Raw genomic sequence first — 21,271 nt, 5'->3', positions numbered from 1 at the left:
TGATTCCAGCTTGTGCTTCCTCCAGCCCAGCGTTTCTCATGATGTACTCTGCATATAAGTTAAATAAGCAGGGTGACAATATACAGCCTTGATGTACTCCTTTTCCTATTTGGAACCAGTCTGTTGTTCCCTGTCCAGTTCTAACTGTTGCTTCCTGACCTGTATACAGGTTTCTCAAGAGCCAGGTTTAGACCCATAGATTTTGTGGTGTGTATGAATACTTGTATGCATGCATTTATTTAGGAATATAAGGTTATCAGTGAGTAGAAAAGTATTACATTTTCATTTATGACATTGAATTCTTGAAGAAGTAGGACTGTTTTCTAAAATTATGCCACCCTCTGAATAATCCTCATCATTTTCTTTACCTTGTTTATTTCCTATAAAATAGAAATTGGATCTGAAAGTTTGATAGGTCCAGATTAAACCTTTTTGACAACCGTACTTCATGGGTAAAATTGTCTACTTTATATTGCATCCTATCAGGATATAGGTATTGTCAGGTTCTTCCACTCTTTGGGGGTTGATTGTTAGATTTCTCCATTATACAGTTGAATCTTCCCCTGGTACCAAGTAGTCTGAGTTGAAAGGATGGATGTGTGATATTTTGAAATCTTGCAAAAATACAGTTCTCCCTCAATCTTTAATAATTTTAGTATCCATTGGTGATTCTGGCCTGAATCAATTATTTAATTACAGATTACAAAATGATAATTTTCCATTTCTGTTATTCTTCTTACATTCATCAGCTGACATTTTTCTGTAAACAAGAATTCTCCCTCATCAGTTAGGGCTACTGGTTACCGTAGGATGTAGTTCCTACTAGAAAGGTATGATACATCTTAATATTTTCCCTTTAATTTCCAGTTTTCAGAATTCGATCTTATATATTAGTTACCTACAATGGTGACAAATGAGGTGTTGTGTGTTGCATATGTTATGTTTTGTTTTGCTTTGGAGGTGAGTGGGGCTTTCTCTGTTTTGAGCATAATAGACACTTGGAATTTTATGTATTTAGTGTGTCAGTTATGTTAATTATTATATCGATACTGATTACCTCAGTCTTGTCTGCCTGCTCTCTTTTGGTAATCGCTTCTATCATGTTAGTTCGAGGCCCTCCGTCTTTTAAATCTTTAAACATTTTATTATTATGTAAAGTAATGCTGTTATCTGAAATACTTGGGAATCTATATATGAGTCATTTTCTACTGACTCTAGTGGTCATTGAATTAGGATCACTCTGGCTCCATTCCAGAAGTTCAGGCTTGAACTGGAAATTTCAAGTTCAGTTCCTCCATCAATGCTGATACCAACAACTGCTTGCTGACTCTGCTTGGATTTCACTCACAGTTTGTTTTTGTTGTTGATTGTGGCAGTGCTGTGGGAGTCTCTTGGATGTCTCTTTCTGTGTCTGGCTCAGGTGTCCTCTCGGATCCTTTCCTGATTTTCTTAACAGGACAAAGTAAACCTTTTTTTCCTTGGAATTTCATTTAGTATTTTATCTGTGCTTCTCTTAACACCTTTGTTACTTTCAGCAGTTTAAAAAAAAAGTTTATATAATATCTTGTGTCTTATTAGACTATACTTTCCTTTAGGTCACTGTCATAGCTTAAGGTTTTTGTAGAGTTTTTTCCCCGATCCTCCAAAGGAGGCAGTTTAGTAGCCCTCACATATTGTATATAGTCAACAAATTTTTATTTACTCAATGTAAGAAAATATGTTGAGATTTTTAAACCACTAAATTATTAACAGATTTTTGGAGTGTGATTAACTTTCTTTATTAGAGGTTAATTGTACTTATTCTGACTTGATCTCTTTGATATATTCCTCCAAGTAAAACACATGCTTAACCAGTGACATAATATCAAGGATTAATAAAAATTTTGTTCTGGCAGCCATAGAAATTATAGCTCCAAACTGAGTTTTTGCTTTATAAATAAGGATGGATAGGAAAATTTAGTCAAGGTAGAGTCAAACAAGGAGATGCTACTTCAGTGGTATATTAAGTTATTGATACCATAATTATTCATGCAACATACAGTATGACTAAGGAAGAAAATCTACTTAAGTGTGCTTCTGTTATAAAAAATTATACTGATATTCACTGTTATATTTTATGATTAGATTTATTTTGAGATAAATGACTCACTAAAATGGTATTTTAAATTAGTAGGACTGAGTAACCGGGTGGAATGCTTTCTTGTCCTCAGTATGAATAATTAAACTCTACTGCCCAGGACATGAGGTCCTCTTTCTTTTTTGCCCACAAGCATTACATAAAATTATCAGTTAATCATTTATGTGCAACTGGCACAGTGTGAGGTGTAGTAATCACTACCTAGTAACAAATTAGTTTTGAATAGTAGCATTAACCCTAACATACGACATAGAATTTGAAATCCTAATTTCTCCATGACTGTTGAAATTATTGAAAGAGCCTGACATGCATCCTAATATAGCTATAATTTATGCTTTCTTTTCACATTATATTTAAGTGAATGAAAAGAACACTCTACAGGAAGAAAATAAAAAGCTTTCTGAACAGCTGCAGCAGAAAATTGAGTAAGTATTTTTTCTTAACTGTGGCAGAAAATTGAGTATTTTCCCCTACCTTCTCTTTCTTCATTTTACTTAGCTATGCAAACTGTAAAGGTATAGTAAGAATCAAAGATTTCTTTTTTAAAAATTATAAAGTATTCTGCAGTTGAAAATACAAGGAAAATCACTGTATTTTTGTTTCAGAAGTATATATGAAGACTTTGTATGCATCTCTTATCTTATACTCTTAGAAGAGTATAAAGTATATACTTTAAAGAGTATATACTATAAAGAGTATAAAGTATGAGTATACTCACAAGAGTATACATGTGAATGTATAAATTATCAAAACATTTTAATTTAAAGCATTTTCATTTTTATAACTATTATAAATAAATTATTCAAATAAATTATTTGAAATACTTCTATTTTAAATAAATACTTGAGTTTTGTTACCACCTTTCCAGCTCTGTCCTAGAAACTTAGTAAAAGTAATATGAATGATTATTTCCTCTTACATGTTTCTCAGGCCTGGAGAACTTCCTCCTTTCCCTCTCCCCCTCTCCCCCAGTTTTTGTTAATAAAAATAATAACTTTTATCCTGTATACCAGTTACTCTTCTTTGTATTCTGTGTTTATTATTTCTAATCCTCACTGTGATTCTTCAAGGTAGTTTTATTGTCTCTACTTTATGGACAAGGAATCCACGTCTTACAGAAGTCAAATAACTTGCCATGGCCTCACAACTAGTAGATAACGAGACATCACTCAGAACCCCATCTTCTGACTTAGAAGACTCTGTTCTCTCCATTATTTGACAGTGTCTCAAAAAAAGAATCTGTTTTTCTGGGTCTAGTCTGATACAGAGCAAGAGATATGGCCAGTTCTTAGTTCCCATTTATGTCAAGTTTATGTAATATCTTTTTAAGAGTTACAATTCAGGATAGTCTTAATGGTTTCCAAGGTTTTTAAAGACTGTTGAATTTAAGTGGACATCTGCAAAAACTTTGCTAAACTATGTAGACATAACATGATTTTGCCTTAGTTATTGTCTTACGTATAAACACATCTCACAAGTGGAATTAGCATCTTTAATCATATCAGTGCCTTTTTTAAGTAGTTGGTGTCCAAAAAGATTTTGATATTTTTGCCATGTTAGCAGTCCACTGAATATTGGTAGCCAAGGAGAATTTTGAGGGGGGATAACAAATGAGGAAAGAAGGATTTGGGGCCAGACTGAGGTTATTAAACAAGTGTGTATGAAGATCAGCACTTACTGATTTTACTTGTGCTGAATATTGAAATGAGGCTAGAACACAAATTCACAATCATTTCTATATGATTCCAAAGCCTCAAATGGTTTTTTTGAAATGTTACAACATACCCTCACCTCAACTGACAAGATACTTTTTATTATTGTTGTTCAGTTGCTAAGACACATCTGACTCCTTGTGACCCATGAAATGTAGCCCACCAGGCTTCTCTATCCTTGGGATTTAGCAGGGAAGAATACTGGAGTGGGTTGCCATTTCCTTCTCCAGGGGATCTTCCTGACCCAGGGATCAAACCCACATCTCCTGCATTGGCAGGCAGATTCTTTACCACTGAGCCACCAGGGAAAGCCCAGTTTTTATTACAGTCTTCCTTGTTTGTCCCACTTCCTGTGAGCATTCCTGTGCTTTACTGTGATTGTATCAGTGTGCTTGACTGCAGGGTGATACCTCAGGCTCCACTGAAAGTGTTTTGTAACAAACTATATATTCTCTGTATTACCCTTCATTTAAAAAAAAAACTTGAGTTCCGAATTGCATCTGGTTCAAAGATTTCAGATGAGTGGTGGTTGACCTACATTAATTTATGTTCTGTGATGTAAAGGTCACCCCAATCATATCAATGAGTTTAGGGCATGTATCTTTTATTTAGTACATGCCTCCCTCAGGACCGTATAGGGGATAATCTGTTGTGTCTTTAAGTTCTCTCCTGAAATTTAAGACAGTTATTCACATAAGCCAGCTTATTCTCCTCAAACATACTCTCTTTTGCTTTCAATTGGAAAAAAAGCAAGTATTATCTTGTCTGAAGTTTCTCTGAACTTTAAAAAAAAGTATTATTTTATTTATGTTTTTTCTTGCTAAATGCGGTAATTCTGATTCACCTAATCTGGGTTAGATGTTACAGATACCTTTTAAGGTAGGACAGTTGTTCAGTGACAGTATAGTGAATTATTCAGAAAGAGGTTTGCTGTTAGGAAATTTAAAATATATATTCAACTGTACCAGTCACAGAAAGAAAATAATTAAGTTTTGAGGACATGACTCACTTTGTTTTGGGAAATGAATGTCCTGGGTGAGTGAAAGTCAAAGGAGTCTTTTTTTTTTTAAACCCTCACCCTTGGCATTGGAAGTGCAGAGTCCTGATCACTGGGCCAGGGAAATTCCCTCAGTGTTCTCTTTTAAACTGAATCCCTTGTATAACTTAAAGCGCCATTATTTAAATACCTTTTATATAGGTTCGCTGTCTCCCAAGTGTATTTAATTTTAGTGAGATGATACTGTTAGTAAGTTCTAAGTCTGGGTAGAGATCACTTTACGGAGTGATACTTGCTGATTCTGATTTTAACTTCTGGGACCATCTGGAACAAGTTTACCCCTCCTTCTACTTGATGGCCCTTTGTGTGCTTTAAAGATAGGTATGGGGCCTTCCTGAGTCTTCATCATAAGTAGGTAAATATGCAGAGTAAATATTTTCTGTTCATTAACTATTCCTCATGAGACATTACTTGAAGACTCTTCAAATTATTTCTCTTTTAATGTTTCAGTTTGTCAATATTTTAATTAAGTCAATCCTCTAGGTATAGTCTGACCAGTAGAGTAGTACTGCCCACTCCATTTTTCTGTATCTTTTTACTTACATTGTGTGTGCTGCATGCTCAGTTGTTCAGTCATGTCCAACTCTTTGCAATCCCATGGACTGTAGCCTACCAGGCTCCTCTGCCCATGGGATTCTCCAGGCAAGAATACTGGAGTGGGTTGCTATTTCCTCCTCCAGGGGATCTCCCTGGTGTGGAGCTCAAACACACATCTCCTACATTTCCTGCATTGAAAGGCAGATGCTTCACCACTGACCCACCTGGGAAGCCCTAATATTAATGTGGTCAAGATAGGTATATTTTGACCTTACTGGGTTTACTGCTAACTAGAACCTTCAAGTCAAAGTCTTCCCCTATCCTCTACTTGTAGACTTTTTGTGGTGGTATAAAAGTACAGGACTTTAGAGTCATGACTTTGTAGTAGTTGTTTGTGAAAACCTTACATCAAAGGAGTCTTCATTGTAAAATAAGTGCAGTATTGATTAAATACTATTTTCTGGGCATTGCATTACGTTTTTACATATATCATTTCTTTCAACCTTTCCAGAAAAATGAAGTAGGAAAGTACAGTACTGTATCTGATTTAATAGATGAGGTAACTGAGACTCAGAAAGGTTAACTTACACAACATGACTAGTAAGTGTGGCTCAGATGGTAAAGAATTCTCCTACAGTGCAGGAGACCTGTGTTCAATCCCTAATTAACCAAAAGGTGTGGCATAAACTTTTAACTTTTCTCAGAAAATCAGAATGAGATGAAATGCTTTAAAGAAGAAATTTAATGACGATACGGAAAGCTGTATTTTTCCTTTTTCTTTTATGACAAAGGACAAAGGAGGACAAAGCCAGCACTTGTTTACTTAGTTTAGACACCTCTAGTTAGAGCTGGTTTTTTTTGGGGGGGTTCCCTTTTGTGATCCCAGCTACTTCTAGATTGACTGCCAGGAAATCAGTTTCTTCTCGTGACTCATTCATGTTTCAGGTTGAATTTTTATGACTAATAGACAGGTAGCCTGTGACGTGATTAGTTAAAGCAAGGTCAGATAGATTTCACACTCCATTAATTTGTAAGACTTTCTCATATGACTTTAGCTTGCTTTGTTTTTTCCAGAATAAAATGGTAATTGTAGGTAGATATTAGCTATAAAGATTTTCCTTGGAATGGAGCATAGGATTATAGACCACAATAATACTGATATTATCTAGAAAATTAAGATATAAATCTGTTAGGAAAAATTAATCTCAATTAAAAAGACTTGGTCATAGTTTATAAAAATCTCATTCTTTGGAAATACATAGTCATACAAATTGATAGGACTATATTAGAAAAAACTGGTTTTGTCATGTAAAACTTAAATGTCTTACAGACTGATAAAAATTATTGGCAAATAAGGTCAAAATGGTTTGACATGGGAAAGTCAGTTGAGTTAAAATGAATTTATTTTACTCAATACCCACAATTCAGTCATAACCCAATCTTTGTGTACCTTCAGTCTTGAATTGAATTGGGCAAGAACATATGCCTGGATCAGCATGAATTTATTTTTCTAGTGGAATCAGGAATCTTCCATATTCATTCATTCAACAAATACTTATTGAGCATGTACCAGGTACCCACTGTTGCATATACTCGTGATGTATCAGTGAGCCAAAAAGAGCCTTAGCCTTTTGGAGCTCACAATTCTGGCCAATGAGCAGTAGACAAATCAATTATGTACTAAGTTAGAAAGCAGTAAGTGCTATGGTTAAAGTAACAGTGGAATAATAATAAGGAATGGGAGTACTAGGGTGTGGGAAGGGGCTTGCAGTTTTAAATAGCATGTTTAAGGCAGGCAATGATGAGAAGGTAAAACTCCAGCAAACACTTGGAAAAGATGAGATAATTAGCCTTGTGATATCTGGGTGTGAGCATTCCAAGCAGATGGGACAGCTGGAGCAAAGAACATAAAGTAGGAATGTGCCTGGTGTGGAGCCTTGGGGAAGCGAGGGTGGCTGGAGTAGAATATAATTTGAAAGGGATCAGATAGGTAATAAGGGGAGGGAGATAAATCAATCATTGTAAAGACTTTGGCTTGTGTTTTCAGTTAAGTGGGAAGACATGGCAGGTTTTAATCAGAAGAGTGACATAGTATGACTTGTTTTAATGGAACTGTTTGAGTCCTACTTGTAGTCAGTCATTAGTCCCATGGTCTATACCAAGGATAACAGTATTGTCTTTGGGAGTCTGGCTGCCAGGGTTTAGATCTTGTTTCTGTTACTTACTTTTATTTTAGTAAGTCACTTAATCTCTATATCTTCATTTTTCCTTTTGTAAAGTGAGAGTAATACCTTATGCTTAAACTGATACATGTAGCACTTTGAAGAGTGCCTGCCATTGCAAGCCTGCAACTAACATCGGTGCTATCAGTGTTGGTATTACTTCAGTTCAGTTCAGTCACTCAGTCGTGTCCGGCTCTTTGCGACCCCATGGACTGCAGCATGCCAGGCCTCCCTGTCCATCATCAAATCCCGGAGCTTATTCAAACTTACGTCCATTGAGTCGGTGATGCCATCCCACCATCTCATCCTCTGTCATCCTGTTCTCCCCGCTTCAATCTTTCCAGGCATCAGAGTCTTTTCAAATGAGTCACTTCTTCTCATCAGATGGCCAAAATATTGGAGTTGGAGCTTTCAGTGAATATTCAGTACTGTTTCCCTTTAGGATGGACTGGTTGGATCTCCTTTCAGTCCAAGGGACTCTGAAGAGTCTTCTCCAACACCACAGTTCAAAAGCATCAGTTCTTTGGTGCTCAGCTTGTTTTGTAGTCCAATTCTCACATCCATACATGACTGGAAAAATCACAGCTTTAACTAGATGGACCTTTGTTGGCAAAGTAATGTCTCTGCTCTTTAATATGCTGTCTAGGTTGGTCATAACTTTTCTTCCAAGGAGCAAATGTCTTTTAATTTCATGGCTGCAGTCATCATCTGCAGTGATTTTGGAGTCCAAAAAAAGTAAAGTCTGTCACTATTTCCATTGTTTCCCCATCTATTTCCCATGAAGTGATGGGACCGGACGCCATGATCTTAGTTTTTTGAATGTTGAGTTGCCAACTTTTTCACTCTCCTCTTTCACTTTCGTCAAGAGGCTCTTTAGTTCTCCTTTGCTTTCTGCCATAGTGTGGTGTCATCTGCGTATCTGAGGTTATTCATATTTCTCCTGGCAATCATGATTCCAGCTTGTGCTTCATCCAGCCCAGCATTTCTCATGATGTACTCTGCATATTCATTAAATAAGCAGAGTGACAGTATACAGCCTTGTATTATTTAAGACGCTTAATCTGTCATTTGCCAATCTTATTGATGTATGCAGGTCAGGAAGCAACAGTTAGAACTGGACATGGAACAACAACTGGTTCCAAATAGGAAAAGGAGTACGTCAAGGCTGTATGTTGTCACCCTGCTTATTTAACTTATATGCAGAGTACATCATGAGAAACACTGGGCTGGAAGAAGCACAAGCTAGAATCAAGATTGCCAGGAGAAAAATCAATAACCTCAGGTATGCAGATGACACCACCCTTATGGCAGAAAGTGAAGAAGACCTAAAGAGCCTCTTGATGAAAGTGAAAGAAGAGAATGAAAAAGTTGGCTTAAAGTTCAACATTCAGAAAACTAAGATTATGGCATCTGGTCCTATCACTTCATGAGAAATAGATGGGGAAACAGTGGCTGACTTTATTTTTTTGAGCTCCAAAATCACTGCAGATGGTGACTGCAGCTATGAAATTAAAAAGCGTTTACTCCTTAGAAAGAAAGTTAATGACCTAGACAACCTAGACAGCATATTAAAAAGCAGAGACATTACTTTGCCAACAAAGGTCCATCTAGTCAAAGCTATGGTTTTTCTAGTAGTCATGTATGGATGTGAGAGTTGGACTATAAAGAAAGCTGAGTGCCAAAGAATTAATGCTTTTGAACTGTGGTGTTGGAGAAGACTCTTGAGAGTGCCTTGTACTGCAAGGAGATCCAACCAGTCCATCCTAAAGGAGATCAGTCGTAGGTGTTCATTGGAAGGACTGATGTTGAAGCTGAAAGTCCGATACTTTGGCCACCTGATGTGAAGAGCTGACTCATTCGAAAAGACCCTGATGCTGGGAAAGATTGAGAACAGGCAGAGAAGGGGAGGACAGAGGATGAGATGATTGGGTGGCATCACCGACTCAATGGATGTGAGTTAGGGTAGACTCCAGGAGTTAGTGATGGACAGGGAGGCCTGGTGTGCTGCAGTCCATGGGGTCTCAAAGAGTCGGAGATGACTGAGCGACTAAACTGAACTGAAATGAAAACTTACTGATTCTCTTGTCAGGGTTTAACACTGGTCCCTTCCTTTCCATACCTATCTTCAGAATTCCAGCTCAAACCTGCAGATGCTCCTGCCTAGACTATTACAGCCACTGCCCCCTTTCTTTCTGTCCCAGCCAATCTTGCATAGTCCTGCTGCTAGACTGTCACATTACTGCCATCTCTAAAACCTTAATTCCTTTCCTCTTGCTTTCTAAATGATGTGCATACTTAACTCGAGGCTCTCCTTCATGTAGTTCCAGCATGTCCCTCTCTAACACAAGTACACGGTACTACTGCCTGCCTTTCTCAAACTTGCAGGATCCTCTATGGATTTTCTCTGCCGTTTAAAATTCTTTTAATTTTCGCCTGAAGTACCACCAACTACACTTTCTACTTCACCTCTCACAATAATATTTTCCACCTGGTATTCTAGTATATCTCTGATCCTTGTATTTAGGAATGTTAGATGCAAGGAATTATTTCTCTTCCAACTTCATACCTGTGTTTGGCTGCTGTTGTTTATTCACTCAGTCTTCATGTCCTACTCTTTTGCAGTCCCATGGACTGCAGCCCACCAGGCTCCTCTGTCTGTGGGAGTTTCCAGGCAAGGATACTGGAGTGGGGTGCCATTTCCTCCTTCAGAGGATCTTCCTGAGAGTGTTCTGCTATAGCTCATACTATGCGGTAGATGTTTTAATAAATATTTATTGAACTGATTTTCTTTTAATTATCCTTATTTTCCACTAGGAATGATCAACCACATAAAGCAACTGATCTTGAATCTGAGGAAGATGTTATTCCAGATTCACCAATAACAACCTTTTCATTTTCTGGCACTAATCGGCTACGAAGAAAGGAGAACCTCCGCGTCCGATATATAGAGCAAACACATGCTAAACTGGAGCACTCTGGCTGCGCACATGGTGAGGATTAGAGTTGTAGCTTAGTTACCCAGTTCTGTTTAAAAAAAAGAAAAAAAAGTTTTCATCTATTGTTAGGAAGATAGTCCCTGTTCAGGGTAACGTACATTACAACTATAACCTTAACTTCCGTCAGTGAAGTGACTGGGGAGGTATCTTCTGCCTGTGTTATGTATAGACATGATTTGCTCATCTGAATATATAAACACTCAGCATTTTACAAATGTAGGGAATAGTTTTTTCCTTTTTGTTTAAAAAATATCCCTATGTGTATATCTGAGTGGGATACAATGAAAGAGGAAGGTAGGCTAACATTGAGTTCCACCTCCTGTATGGTGGTTATTATGCTGAGTGATTTGAATACATTATTACTGTATTTTAACTCTCACAACAGGATTGTGGGGTAGCTTCTAGCATCTTCGTTTTATAGATGAGGAAAGATTTGTTCCTAAAAGGACTTAAATAGACTGTCAAGTGGATGCGTCAAAATTCAAATATAGATCTTCCTGCCTCTAAAGTTTTGTACTTTGGAAGTATTATCCATAGCTACTCCCATCAAAGCTTTAACTACCTATTTTTAATTTTTCTAATGTGTAGTACTTGGTGGTAAATCAGGAAATGGTTTTATAATGTTTCTAGTTTGTGGCTTATCAGTGGCATATTTCTTAATTCTAGGCGCCATTTCTGGTAAATGCTTTGAAACTACATTTTCATGTAGTCCTGAAATTTATCCTGTGGTGTGTCACAGTGCTCATTCCTTTTAATATTTATTCTAATATTATTTCTAATTATTTCTAATATTTATTCTAATTTAATATTTATTTAATATTTAAGTAAATCAGTAATTAGAACTTCCATCTTTAACCTAAACTCTTTGTAACAAGGAAAGCATTTGAGGAGAAGGAGTATATCTAGTCTTAGAGATATTTTTATAATGCAGATAAATTGTTGACAGTAGCTCTGCCTTTAAAAGAAAATAGTAGTCTTAATTTTTGATATTGGAAAATTGACACAGTTTTTCCCCATTTTATATGAGCTTGCATCACCATCTAGTGGAAAACAAAAGCATTGTTAAAAATCTTAACACGTAATTAGGAGCTAAAGTAAAATGTAACATCTTGGATCTAGAATGAACATTTGTGGGCCTTTTAGTCTGGTATCATATAGGACATGAATAACCACAGATAAGCATCAGCATAGTTTAGATGATGTTTAAATCTATCTGAAAGAATATCCAGAAAAACAAATCACAGCAATTTTCTTTTTCAGGAAAGTCATCTTGTACAAATGCTCTTGGTTTATCTCTTTGTTATATGAGAATAACTTGTAACTGTTTAAAACCATGTCAGTTTTAATCTTGTTCTGATCATTTTTACTTGGACTATGAAATTTTGGTTTTAAAATATCACTTTTGAGCCATGCAAATTATTTTAAAACTAATTTAATGACTAGTTACTCCTTTTCTTTGTCTAATACCCATGCTTGTTTATTTTAAAATGTGTGTTTGTGTGTTAACCACTCAGTCATGTCCGACTCTTTATGGCTCCATGGACTATAGCCCACCAGGCTCCTCTGGCCATGGAATTCTCTGGGCAAGAATATTGGAGTAGGTTGCCATTTAGTGCTTTTTAAGGATAAGTTCTAGTTATAATTAGTAAAAATCTATTCCCCTTTACTTTGTCCTTCTTTTGGTTTTCTTTGAATTAAATCCTTAAATAGTGGAATGATTTCTGATAAAGCATGTTTCAGATTTCCTTCCAGAAAATGAAAACTCTGAAATAAAGACGAAAAGCGATATGATGCAGTATTCATTGCAAATGAACCCACTGATTTCCACAAGGAAAGGTCACCTTAAAATATTACAACACTAGAAGGCTTAGGTCAGAAGAAGTTTATCTGTTCCAGTCCTCTTCTCCCCCACTGTCTTAACTTCCAACTTTTTTTCTTAGTGAAACTAAAGGAATAACCTCTTTATTAGACTGTTAAAGTTATGTCAATAAAATAAACTTCCAGTGCATTTAAAGATAGATTTGTATTGGCATGTTAATTTTATCATGCTTGTTTGTTTATTTATAATCTCTCCTGTTTTTTTCCCTTAGAATTGAGAACAGTACCAAAGTCTTCAGCTCATCCACAACATAAACCTAAGGAAAGTGAAATTCTAGTGGCTGACACTTGTGATCAGAGTCAAGCTCCAGTGGCTAGTAAGCAAGATACTAAGATTATAAATTGGTGGGCAAGAGTGGCCAACCATGTAAATTTAGACAATATTTTAAAATATTTTCCATATAATTTTGTTTGTATTACTTGTTTAGTAGTCTTTTTCACATTGGAAAGTAATGTATCCTGTTATTAGTTCATATTAATATCCATGGGCTTCCCTGGTGGCTTAGATGGTAAAGAATCTGCTGGCAGTGCAGGAGACCCAGATTCGATCCCTGGGTCAGGAAGATCTCCCGGAGAAGGGAATGGCTACCCACTCCAGTATTCTTGCCTGGAAAATTCAATGGACTGAGAAGCCTTATCCATTTTAATACAAATTGTTAGTAATTTTAAGTAAATAAGGCTTTACTATGGTTTACTCATTCATTCAACAAGTATTTGAGTGCCTACTGTATACCGGGCACTAAACAAAATGTTTAACCTCATAGAGCTTACAATCTCGTTGGGGGAGAATGAAAGTAAATATATGTTAGAGGAAACAGGACTCTAAAGAAAAATAAAGCAGGGTAAGAAGAGATTTTAGAAAGTTTCACCTTAAAAAAAGTAACATTTGAGCAGAGACTGAGGGAAGAAGGTGAGTCATGTGGATTTCAGGGCAAAGGGCATCCCAGGTAGAGACATCAGTGAGCACAGAGGCCTTGATGTGAGGGTGCTCTTTGGTTTGTTTGAAGAACATTAAGGAGCTCTTTGTGGGCAGGGCAGAGTGAGTGAACGGGAGATTGTTTTGGGCAACTCAAGAGGAAAGAGACTGGTAGCTGGAGGTTTGCAGGATGGAGCTGAGGGTTGCAGGATGGAGCTGAGGGTTGGTTAGAAATCAGGAGTTTGTTTTTGAAAATATATTGTTTCAGATACTGAGTAGACATTCAGGTAAATATTTTGATGGGTAGGTGAATGTCAGTATAGATGAGTCTAGGATAGAGGTTGTTAGCATGTAGGGGAGATCTGAAGCCATGAGACTGGGTGAGATTGCCAAGCAAGTGAATGATGATGGGAGAAGTAGTTCCAATACTTAGACACAAGGCTCTCCATCATGGAAAGGAGTGGTTCTCAACTGTATTGTATTGTCACTCCCAGTCTAAAAGCCGTTTTAGACTTTTTTTCCCCCTCCAATTACTTCCTCCATGGAATTTTAATATAGCACAAGAAATCCATTTAATTATATATTTTTAATGATAATTTTTTCAGTGGCAATAAGCCTGCAACATACTGCAATTTATAGTATTTCTGGCTTTATAAAACAAAATTTTTAAAATTGTTCAGTGCCCTTTTGTAAAGTGGTCCTTTGAGCTTTTTATTTGCTTTTTTGTACGTTTTCATATGGCTAGTTTCTACAATTGTATGATTGTGTTTTTTTCCTTAAACTTAGAACCACATGGAAAAAGCAGTTATACTCCTGATAATTTAGCTACAGTAGTTGCTGAAACACTTGGACTTTGTGTTCAAGAAGAATCTGTAAGTAATTGTTTGGTTTGGTAATACATATGAATTAGTGTCCTTTGAAGTCAGTTTTTAGAGAATTAAGCAAGAGAAAAAATTTTTTATCCAAAGATTATTAGATAAATAGAACAAAATTGATGTCACTAGAAAAGGCCCATTTATATTATTCAATCCAGGCAGTTGCAGAAAACTCTACAAGTCTTTAGAATTCTTGGGATATAGGTTATGGGTTGAGTCAGAATTTATAGGGAACTCTGCTCAGTGTTATATGGCAACCTGGATGGGAGGGGAGTTTGGGGGAGAATGGATACATGTGTATATATATGGCTAAGTCCCTTTGCTGTCCACCTGAAACTATCATAACATTGTTAATTGTCTATACTCCAATAAAAAGTTAAATAATGAAAAAAAACTTAGCTTAGAGGATTTAGCTAAACCTCTTCCCTGTCCTCTGTCCTCCCTACCCTGTTCCAACTTAAAGAGAAGATTTAAACCTTTAGATTGAGTTCAGAATTTATTGGGTCTTTTTGACATCCTTTAAACTGGGCTTTGATTTGGAAAACAGACTAAATTCTTAGGTCTACTACAAATGTTTTAATTCATCTTTGTCCTTACAAATGCCAGTCCAGTTAGACCACATCCTTAGGGATTGAGTCAGAAATTAACCCCATGATTTTCTTTTCATTATTTAGTGCTTCCTTATATCAGATACATTCACTATTTTTCTTAACCAATCTCTAAAAAATGGAAGCCTTGAATTCATCAATCTTAAGGAAGCTTCATTTTGATACAGCTTTGAAACATATCCCTTTGCTTTAGTCAGTAAAGGTATATAGGCTTTTAATAAAGTTTTCTTGCTGTTGAATTTCCAAAATTGAATTGACTTTTGACTACATTTGAATTTTTTTTTGTGGGGGCAGGGTGGGATGGGGTTCTTTCTAGTTTTAAAATTGACTTCAAGTGATGGTGGTTAGTTTTTACCTTTTGAACTCTAAACATGTTTTAACTTTTTAAAATCCCCTCCTACCAGTAAACTTGGCATGTCAGTAGTTTAGATACCAAATCTATTGAGGGAACTGATCTCTAAAGATTTGCTGCTCAGTGTGATCCACAGGCCAACAGCATCTTCATCCCTGGAAGTTTGTGAGAGAGAGAAAATCTTAAACCCAGCCCAGACCTACTGAAAGAGAACTTATGTTTTCATAGGACCCTCAGTTGATCTGTGTGTATGCAAAAGTTTGGGAAGCACTGCTCTTTAAATATCCTTTTAAATTTGTCTCCTATAAGTATAAATAATCATCTCTGTTCCCTTCCTTTCATCTAACTAATCTGGTTTTTTAGAATTAGCAATTATCAGTCTGCTTTCTGTCCTTAAGAATTTACATATTCTGGATAACTTACTTAAACGGAATTATATGTGTCTTTTGGGTCTGGCGTCTTTCACTTAGCCTATTTTCCAGTTCATCTGCATCACAATATGTATCAGTATTTCATTCCTTTTTAAGAATAATCGTCCATTGTATTTATGTACTTTATATTTTATTACTGAAGGAATCTCGAGGCCCTCAGAGCCCTCTTGGTGATGAGCTCTACCATTGTCTGGAAGGAGATCACAAAAAGCAAGCTTTTGAGGAATGTAGAAGAAATAGTGAAGATAATTTAAGGTAATTTGGGGCACTTTGGTAAAAACTTATAAACTGTTAATGAAATTCCATTGCAGCGAGTTCCACAGATTTAAACTATTTCTCTCCCTCAGCTTGTCATTCTGGTTGTATTTTTATTTAAAAAAAATATTTCCTCCAGTTTATGACCTGTTGAGGGCTTTTTGCGTTACTATAGAGATCGGGATGTTACTATTAGGTTCTTTCTGTACTTCTGTCAAGCAGTGCTTCAGAGGTCCCAGCCTCATCTCTTTTTAGGATCCAGTCATCCCTCCTGGATTTGTATTTTCTAAAACTGAATGTTGTATGAAATCCATCATTAGCTCTGATGAGCATTCAAGATTGGGATACACTGTTGCTTTTACTGATTTTAGAACATCCATTAACTAACAATACTATATTTATGTAGCATTTTGCTTCTTTTTTAAATACATACATCACATTTAATTGTCATTATACTAAGTCATTAAAGTAGGTTTTATTACCCCCATATTTTACAGTCAACATAAATGCAGCCACACAGAAGTTAAATGTCTTTAAGGCCACACAACTATTAAGTGGGCTTCCCGGGTGGTGCTAGTGGTAAAGAACCTGCCTGCTATTGCAGGAGATGTAAGAGATGCGGGTTCAATCCCTAGGTTGGGAAGATTTTCCCTGGAGAAGGGCATGGCAACCCACTCCAGTATTCAGTATTCTTGTCTGGAGAATGCCATGGACAGAGGAACCTGGTGGGCTACAGTCCGTAGGGTCACAAAGAGCCAGACATGACTGAAGCGACTTAGCCTGCACGCACAACTATTAAGTAAGAAAGTTGGGGCTCTTAGCCATTCCACTTCTTCAGACTTAACCCTAATGATCTTTCTACTACCCCAGATGTCTCCTCTGCTACAGGCAGGCTGGGTCATGAGTTATGTTCTGTAGTATAAGAATTTTGTTTCTTTGAGTTAACTCTTGATAAGATTTCATAACAACAAAAGAATTTGAGATTTGTTCAAATATTTTCTTATATAGTGAATTTATTTAAGTTACTTAGGAAAAATATTTATGGATAGGAATATCATGGTTACTGAGATAGGTTTGCTGTATCATTTCCCTCTGCTTTCTGTCAGCCAAATAAAGAGAAGCCAGCAACTGTATTGTATCTTAAATTTTGGTCAATGATCTGCTTCTAATATGTGGATAAAACCTTACTGTTAATAATTCTGTATTAGCAAAAGTTTTCTCATTATGCTTATCTTTTAATTTTTACCCTGTTTCTTTAATAGGAAAAAAGTTTTACCACTCTTTATTTTTTTAGGTTTTCAGATTCAAAGACTCCTTTTCAAGAAGAATTGACTACTCGGGTATCATCTCCTGTATTTGGAGCTCCCTCTAACGTGAAAAGTAGTTTAGGTTTGAATACAAGTTTGTCCCCTTCTCTTTTAGAGACTGGGAAAAAAACCCATCTGAAAACAGTGCCCCTCAGCAATACTTCTGCTCCTGGACCAGAGAAACCTAGATCAAAATCTGAAGATGGAACCCTCATCACACATCATCTTCTTGGGACTGAAGTGAACAAGATCCCTAGTCAGTCATCTTCTAATAAGCAGATGCTTATAAATAAAAATACAAGTGAACCCATAAGTGAGCAGGGTAATATTGGTCACAGTAAAGATACTGATAGAGATAAACATGTGGTACCCCTGAAGTCACTGGGAGGCAGAACCAAAAGGAAGAAAATTGAGGAAGAAAGTGAAGATGAAGTAATCTGTCCCCAAGCCTCCTTTGATAAAGAAAATGCTTTTCCTTTTCCACTGGATAGTCATTCTTCCATGAATGGAGACTATGTGATGGATAAACCTCTGGATCTGTCTGATCGCTTTTCAGCTATCCAACGTCAAGAGAAAAGCCAAGGATGTGAGAACTCTAAAATCAGATTTAGGCAAGTGACTCTCTATGAGGCTCTGAAGCCCATTCCAAGGGACTCTTCCTCAAGCCGCAAGGCCTTGAGCGGAAGCTGTGGGCTAACCAAAGACTCCCCAGAAGAGCCCTGTTTACAGGAGTCCCTTTTCCAGTCCTTGAGTAAATCTCCAGATAATAAAACACTGTTACAAATAAAGGAAGAAAACCCAGTATTTAAAATCCCTCTTCGTCCACGTGAAAGTTTTGAGACAGAGAATCTTTTTGATGACACAAAGGTATGTGTTCAATATTCAAAGATTTTGATTAAAATGGTAGTTTGTGATTTTTCCTAGATGCTAATAATTTTTTCTGTTTTAGGGTGCTGGTTCTCATGAGCCTATAAAGATAAAAACCAGATCAGTCCGTGGAGCATGTGAAGTTGCATCAGTTCTTCAGTTAAATCCATGTAGAATTGCTAAAACAAAATCTCTACAAAACAACCAAGGTATGTAAACTATAAATAGCATTTCCACTCTCTTTTTAATGAATTTATATTGAGTATTGTAATTTATTATTTACATTCTTTGGATAGATTTCATTGTTTCTGGAAAAAATAGTTTATCTCTGTGTGTTTCTGTGTTTATAGCACAGTTCTTACTGGTTTCACCTTAAAATTCTCCTGCTCTTCTACTTTTTGAAAAAATAAATTGATTTTAATAAATTGATTAAATAAATTGATTAAATCTTTAATAACCTACTTTTATAGGTGATTTTATAGATTTAATTCTTTTATGTAGTTGTTTCTTGTTTTCTTTACAAAAAGAAAGCTTTAAAAATTTAAACTATACAGATTTTTAAAATATAAAAAGTAGAAATTTATCATCCAAACCTTGTTCCTCACCATATAGATAGCCAGTCCTTTTTTTGTATTTACATATATATATATATCTCTTAACTAGTTGTATATACAAATTTATACGGGTTTTTAAACTTGTTGTTTGAAAACATTGTTTGCCCTTTCATAATTTTGCTGTGTTTTGAAGTCTTTTTGGTTTTTTTAGCTCCCAAATATTTCTGTACTTCATATGCAGTATTTATTCCGTATTGGAAACATTCCTTCATCTGCGTTTATTTTCCTTTTTTCCTGAAGCTCATTCTTTAGTAATTCTTACAGTGAGGGTTTCAGTCTCTATATGAAACATTTATCCCTGATTTTTTTTTTAATCTTTTTGTTTTTATTTTTATTTTTTCTGTGATTGCTCTAGGGATTGTGGTATACTTAACCTTTCACAATCTACTTTTGAGTTTATACTGTACCACTTTATGCTCTATAACTGTACCTTATGTAGTTGTCATGTATATTAATGTACATTGAAACCTCCTCCAGTGTTACAGTTTTAACTTAAATTTTTTTTTATTGAAATAAAAATCAGTCATTAAAGTGTACAATTCGGTGGTTTTATGTAGTCACAATTGTGTCACCATCACTGTACTCTTAGGTTTAGAACATTTTCATCACCATACAAAGAACAGTACCTCCTTGCTAGCAGTCACCCTCCATTTCTCTCTCGTCTTCCTCAGTCCTAAGCAGCCACTTAATCTACTTTCTGTCACTATAGATTTGCATATTCTGAAGTATTCATATAAATGGAATTGTACAATATATGATATTTCATGACTTCTTTCACTATTTCAGTTTTTTCACTGTTACAAGTAATGCTGGTTTGAACATTGATATATAATTTTGTGTGGATGCAAGTTTCATTTTTCTTGAGTTATAGCCAGAAGTAGAATTGGTGGGCCACATGCTAACTCTGGGGCTTCCCTGGTGGCTTAGACGGTAAAGAATCTGCCTACAATGCGGGAGACCTGAGTTAGAAAGATCCCCTGGAGGAGGGCATGGCAACCCACTCCAGTATTTTTGCCTGGAGAATCCCCATGGACAGAGGAGCCTGGTGGACTACAGTTCACGGGGTTGCAAAGAGTCAGACAGGACTGAGCGACTAAGCACAGCACATGCATGCTAATTTCTTTTTCCAAAGGAGCTACATCAGTTTATTTCCCACCAGCAGCATGTGAGAGTTCCCGTTTCTCCATACTCTCACCAACACTTGTTTTCATTGTCCGTCTTTTTGATTCTTGCCATCCTGTGGGTGTGAAGTTATTGATATGTCTCAACTGTGCTTTTGGTTTGCCTTTTCTTTGATGGCTAATGATGTTGAGCTTCTTTTCATGTGCTTACTGGCCATTTTCATTTTCTTTAAAGGATTGTCTATTCAGATCCTTTGCTTATTCTCAGTCAGAGTAATTGTCTTATTATTGAGTTGTGAGAGTTCTTTATGTATCCTCAGTGCAAGTCCTTTATTAGACACATGATTTGGAAATATTTTTCTCATTCTGTGAGTCCTATAATGTTTTAAAGTGATGAGAATTTTAAAAATCTGTTTTTAATTGTGTGTTTTTTTCTCCTTATCTAAGATGTATCCTTTGAAAATATCCAGTGGAGTATAGATCCAGGAGCAGACCTTTCTCAATATAAAATGGGTGTCACTGTAGATGATACAAAGGTGAGTTAGAAAGTAGAACCAGAGCCCGTGTGGTCATTCCCGTGTGTTGTTATTCACCCTGCCCCCCGATTCATTCTGTGACCTTGAGACAGTCACACACCTCCTATAACCTCCATATATTTATTCAGAAACATACAAAATAATAACATTTATTTTCCAATTTTATGGTATTTTTGAATGGGTAATAATACTTTCTGACTTTTTAGAGACGTTTGCTGAAAAATAGTTTTAAAATAATGTCAAATGCTAATTACATATTAAATAACTTTATTTTTTATCAAAGTAATCTATTGTATGCATTGATTAACTTAACATACCTTCAAGAAGTAAATTTCATTTTTCCTAGTTGGCTGTTTCTTTAAATGCTGTGTATTTTCTTTTGAGTTAAAATTCATAGCAGAAATTATTTTTTGGCTTGTATTTAGGTTCTACATAGTTTGAGAAGTTCTCTTGCACATGGTAGCATATTAATAAAATATTTAACAGTTGCTAGAGTAAGAGAAAAGGAAAGATATAAGCATCTGAATGCAGAGTTCCAAAGAGTAGCAAGAAGAGATAAGAAAGCCTTCTTCAGTGATCAATGCAAAGAAATAGAGGAAAACAACAGAATGGGAAAGACTAGAGATCTCTTCAAGAAAATTAGAGATACCAAGGGAACATTTCATGCAAAGATGGGCTCGATAAAGGACAGAAATGGTAGGGACCTAACAGAAGCAGAAGATATTAAGAAGAGATGGCAAGAATACACAGAAGAACTGTACAAAAAAGATCTTTACGACCCAGATAATCACGATGGTGTGATCACTGACCTAGAGCCAGACATCCTGGAATGTGAAGTCAAGTGGGCCTT

At 36.1% G+C, this 21,271-nt stretch overlaps 1 protein-coding gene across 3 annotated transcripts in view; it reads left to right on the top strand.

Moving 5' to 3' along the window:
* RBBP8 (RB binding protein 8, endonuclease) overlaps positions 1-21,271 on the top strand; it is an 82,355-nt gene that overhangs the window by 45,481 nt on the left and 15,603 nt on the right. For all 3 annotated transcript variants that reach the window (XM_070778841.1, XM_070778840.1, XM_070778839.1), the window contains 8 exons: positions 2,496-2,562; positions 10,480-10,655; positions 12,752-12,856; positions 14,242-14,327; positions 15,864-15,976; positions 17,271-18,150; positions 18,233-18,359; positions 20,333-20,421. In XM_070778841.1, the coding sequence (XP_070634942.1) occupies positions 2,496-2,562; positions 10,480-10,655; positions 12,752-12,856; positions 14,242-14,327; positions 15,864-15,976; positions 17,271-18,150; positions 18,233-18,359; positions 20,333-20,421 (1,643 nt within the window). The remainder of the gene's footprint in view (positions 1-2,495; positions 2,563-10,479; positions 10,656-12,751; positions 12,857-14,241; positions 14,328-15,863; positions 15,977-17,270; positions 18,151-18,232; positions 18,360-20,332; positions 20,422-21,271) is intronic.

Source organism: Bos indicus, chromosome 24 (assembly GCF_029378745.1).
Source record: "Bos indicus isolate NIAB-ARS_2022 breed Sahiwal x Tharparkar chromosome 24, NIAB-ARS_B.indTharparkar_mat_pri_1.0, whole genome shotgun sequence".
In the NCBI taxonomy this organism is placed as follows: Eukaryota; Metazoa; Chordata; class Mammalia; order Artiodactyla; family Bovidae; genus Bos; species Bos indicus.
The sequence above is the reverse complement of the archived record's forward strand: the minus strand, read 5'-3'. Positions and strand labels throughout refer to the sequence as shown.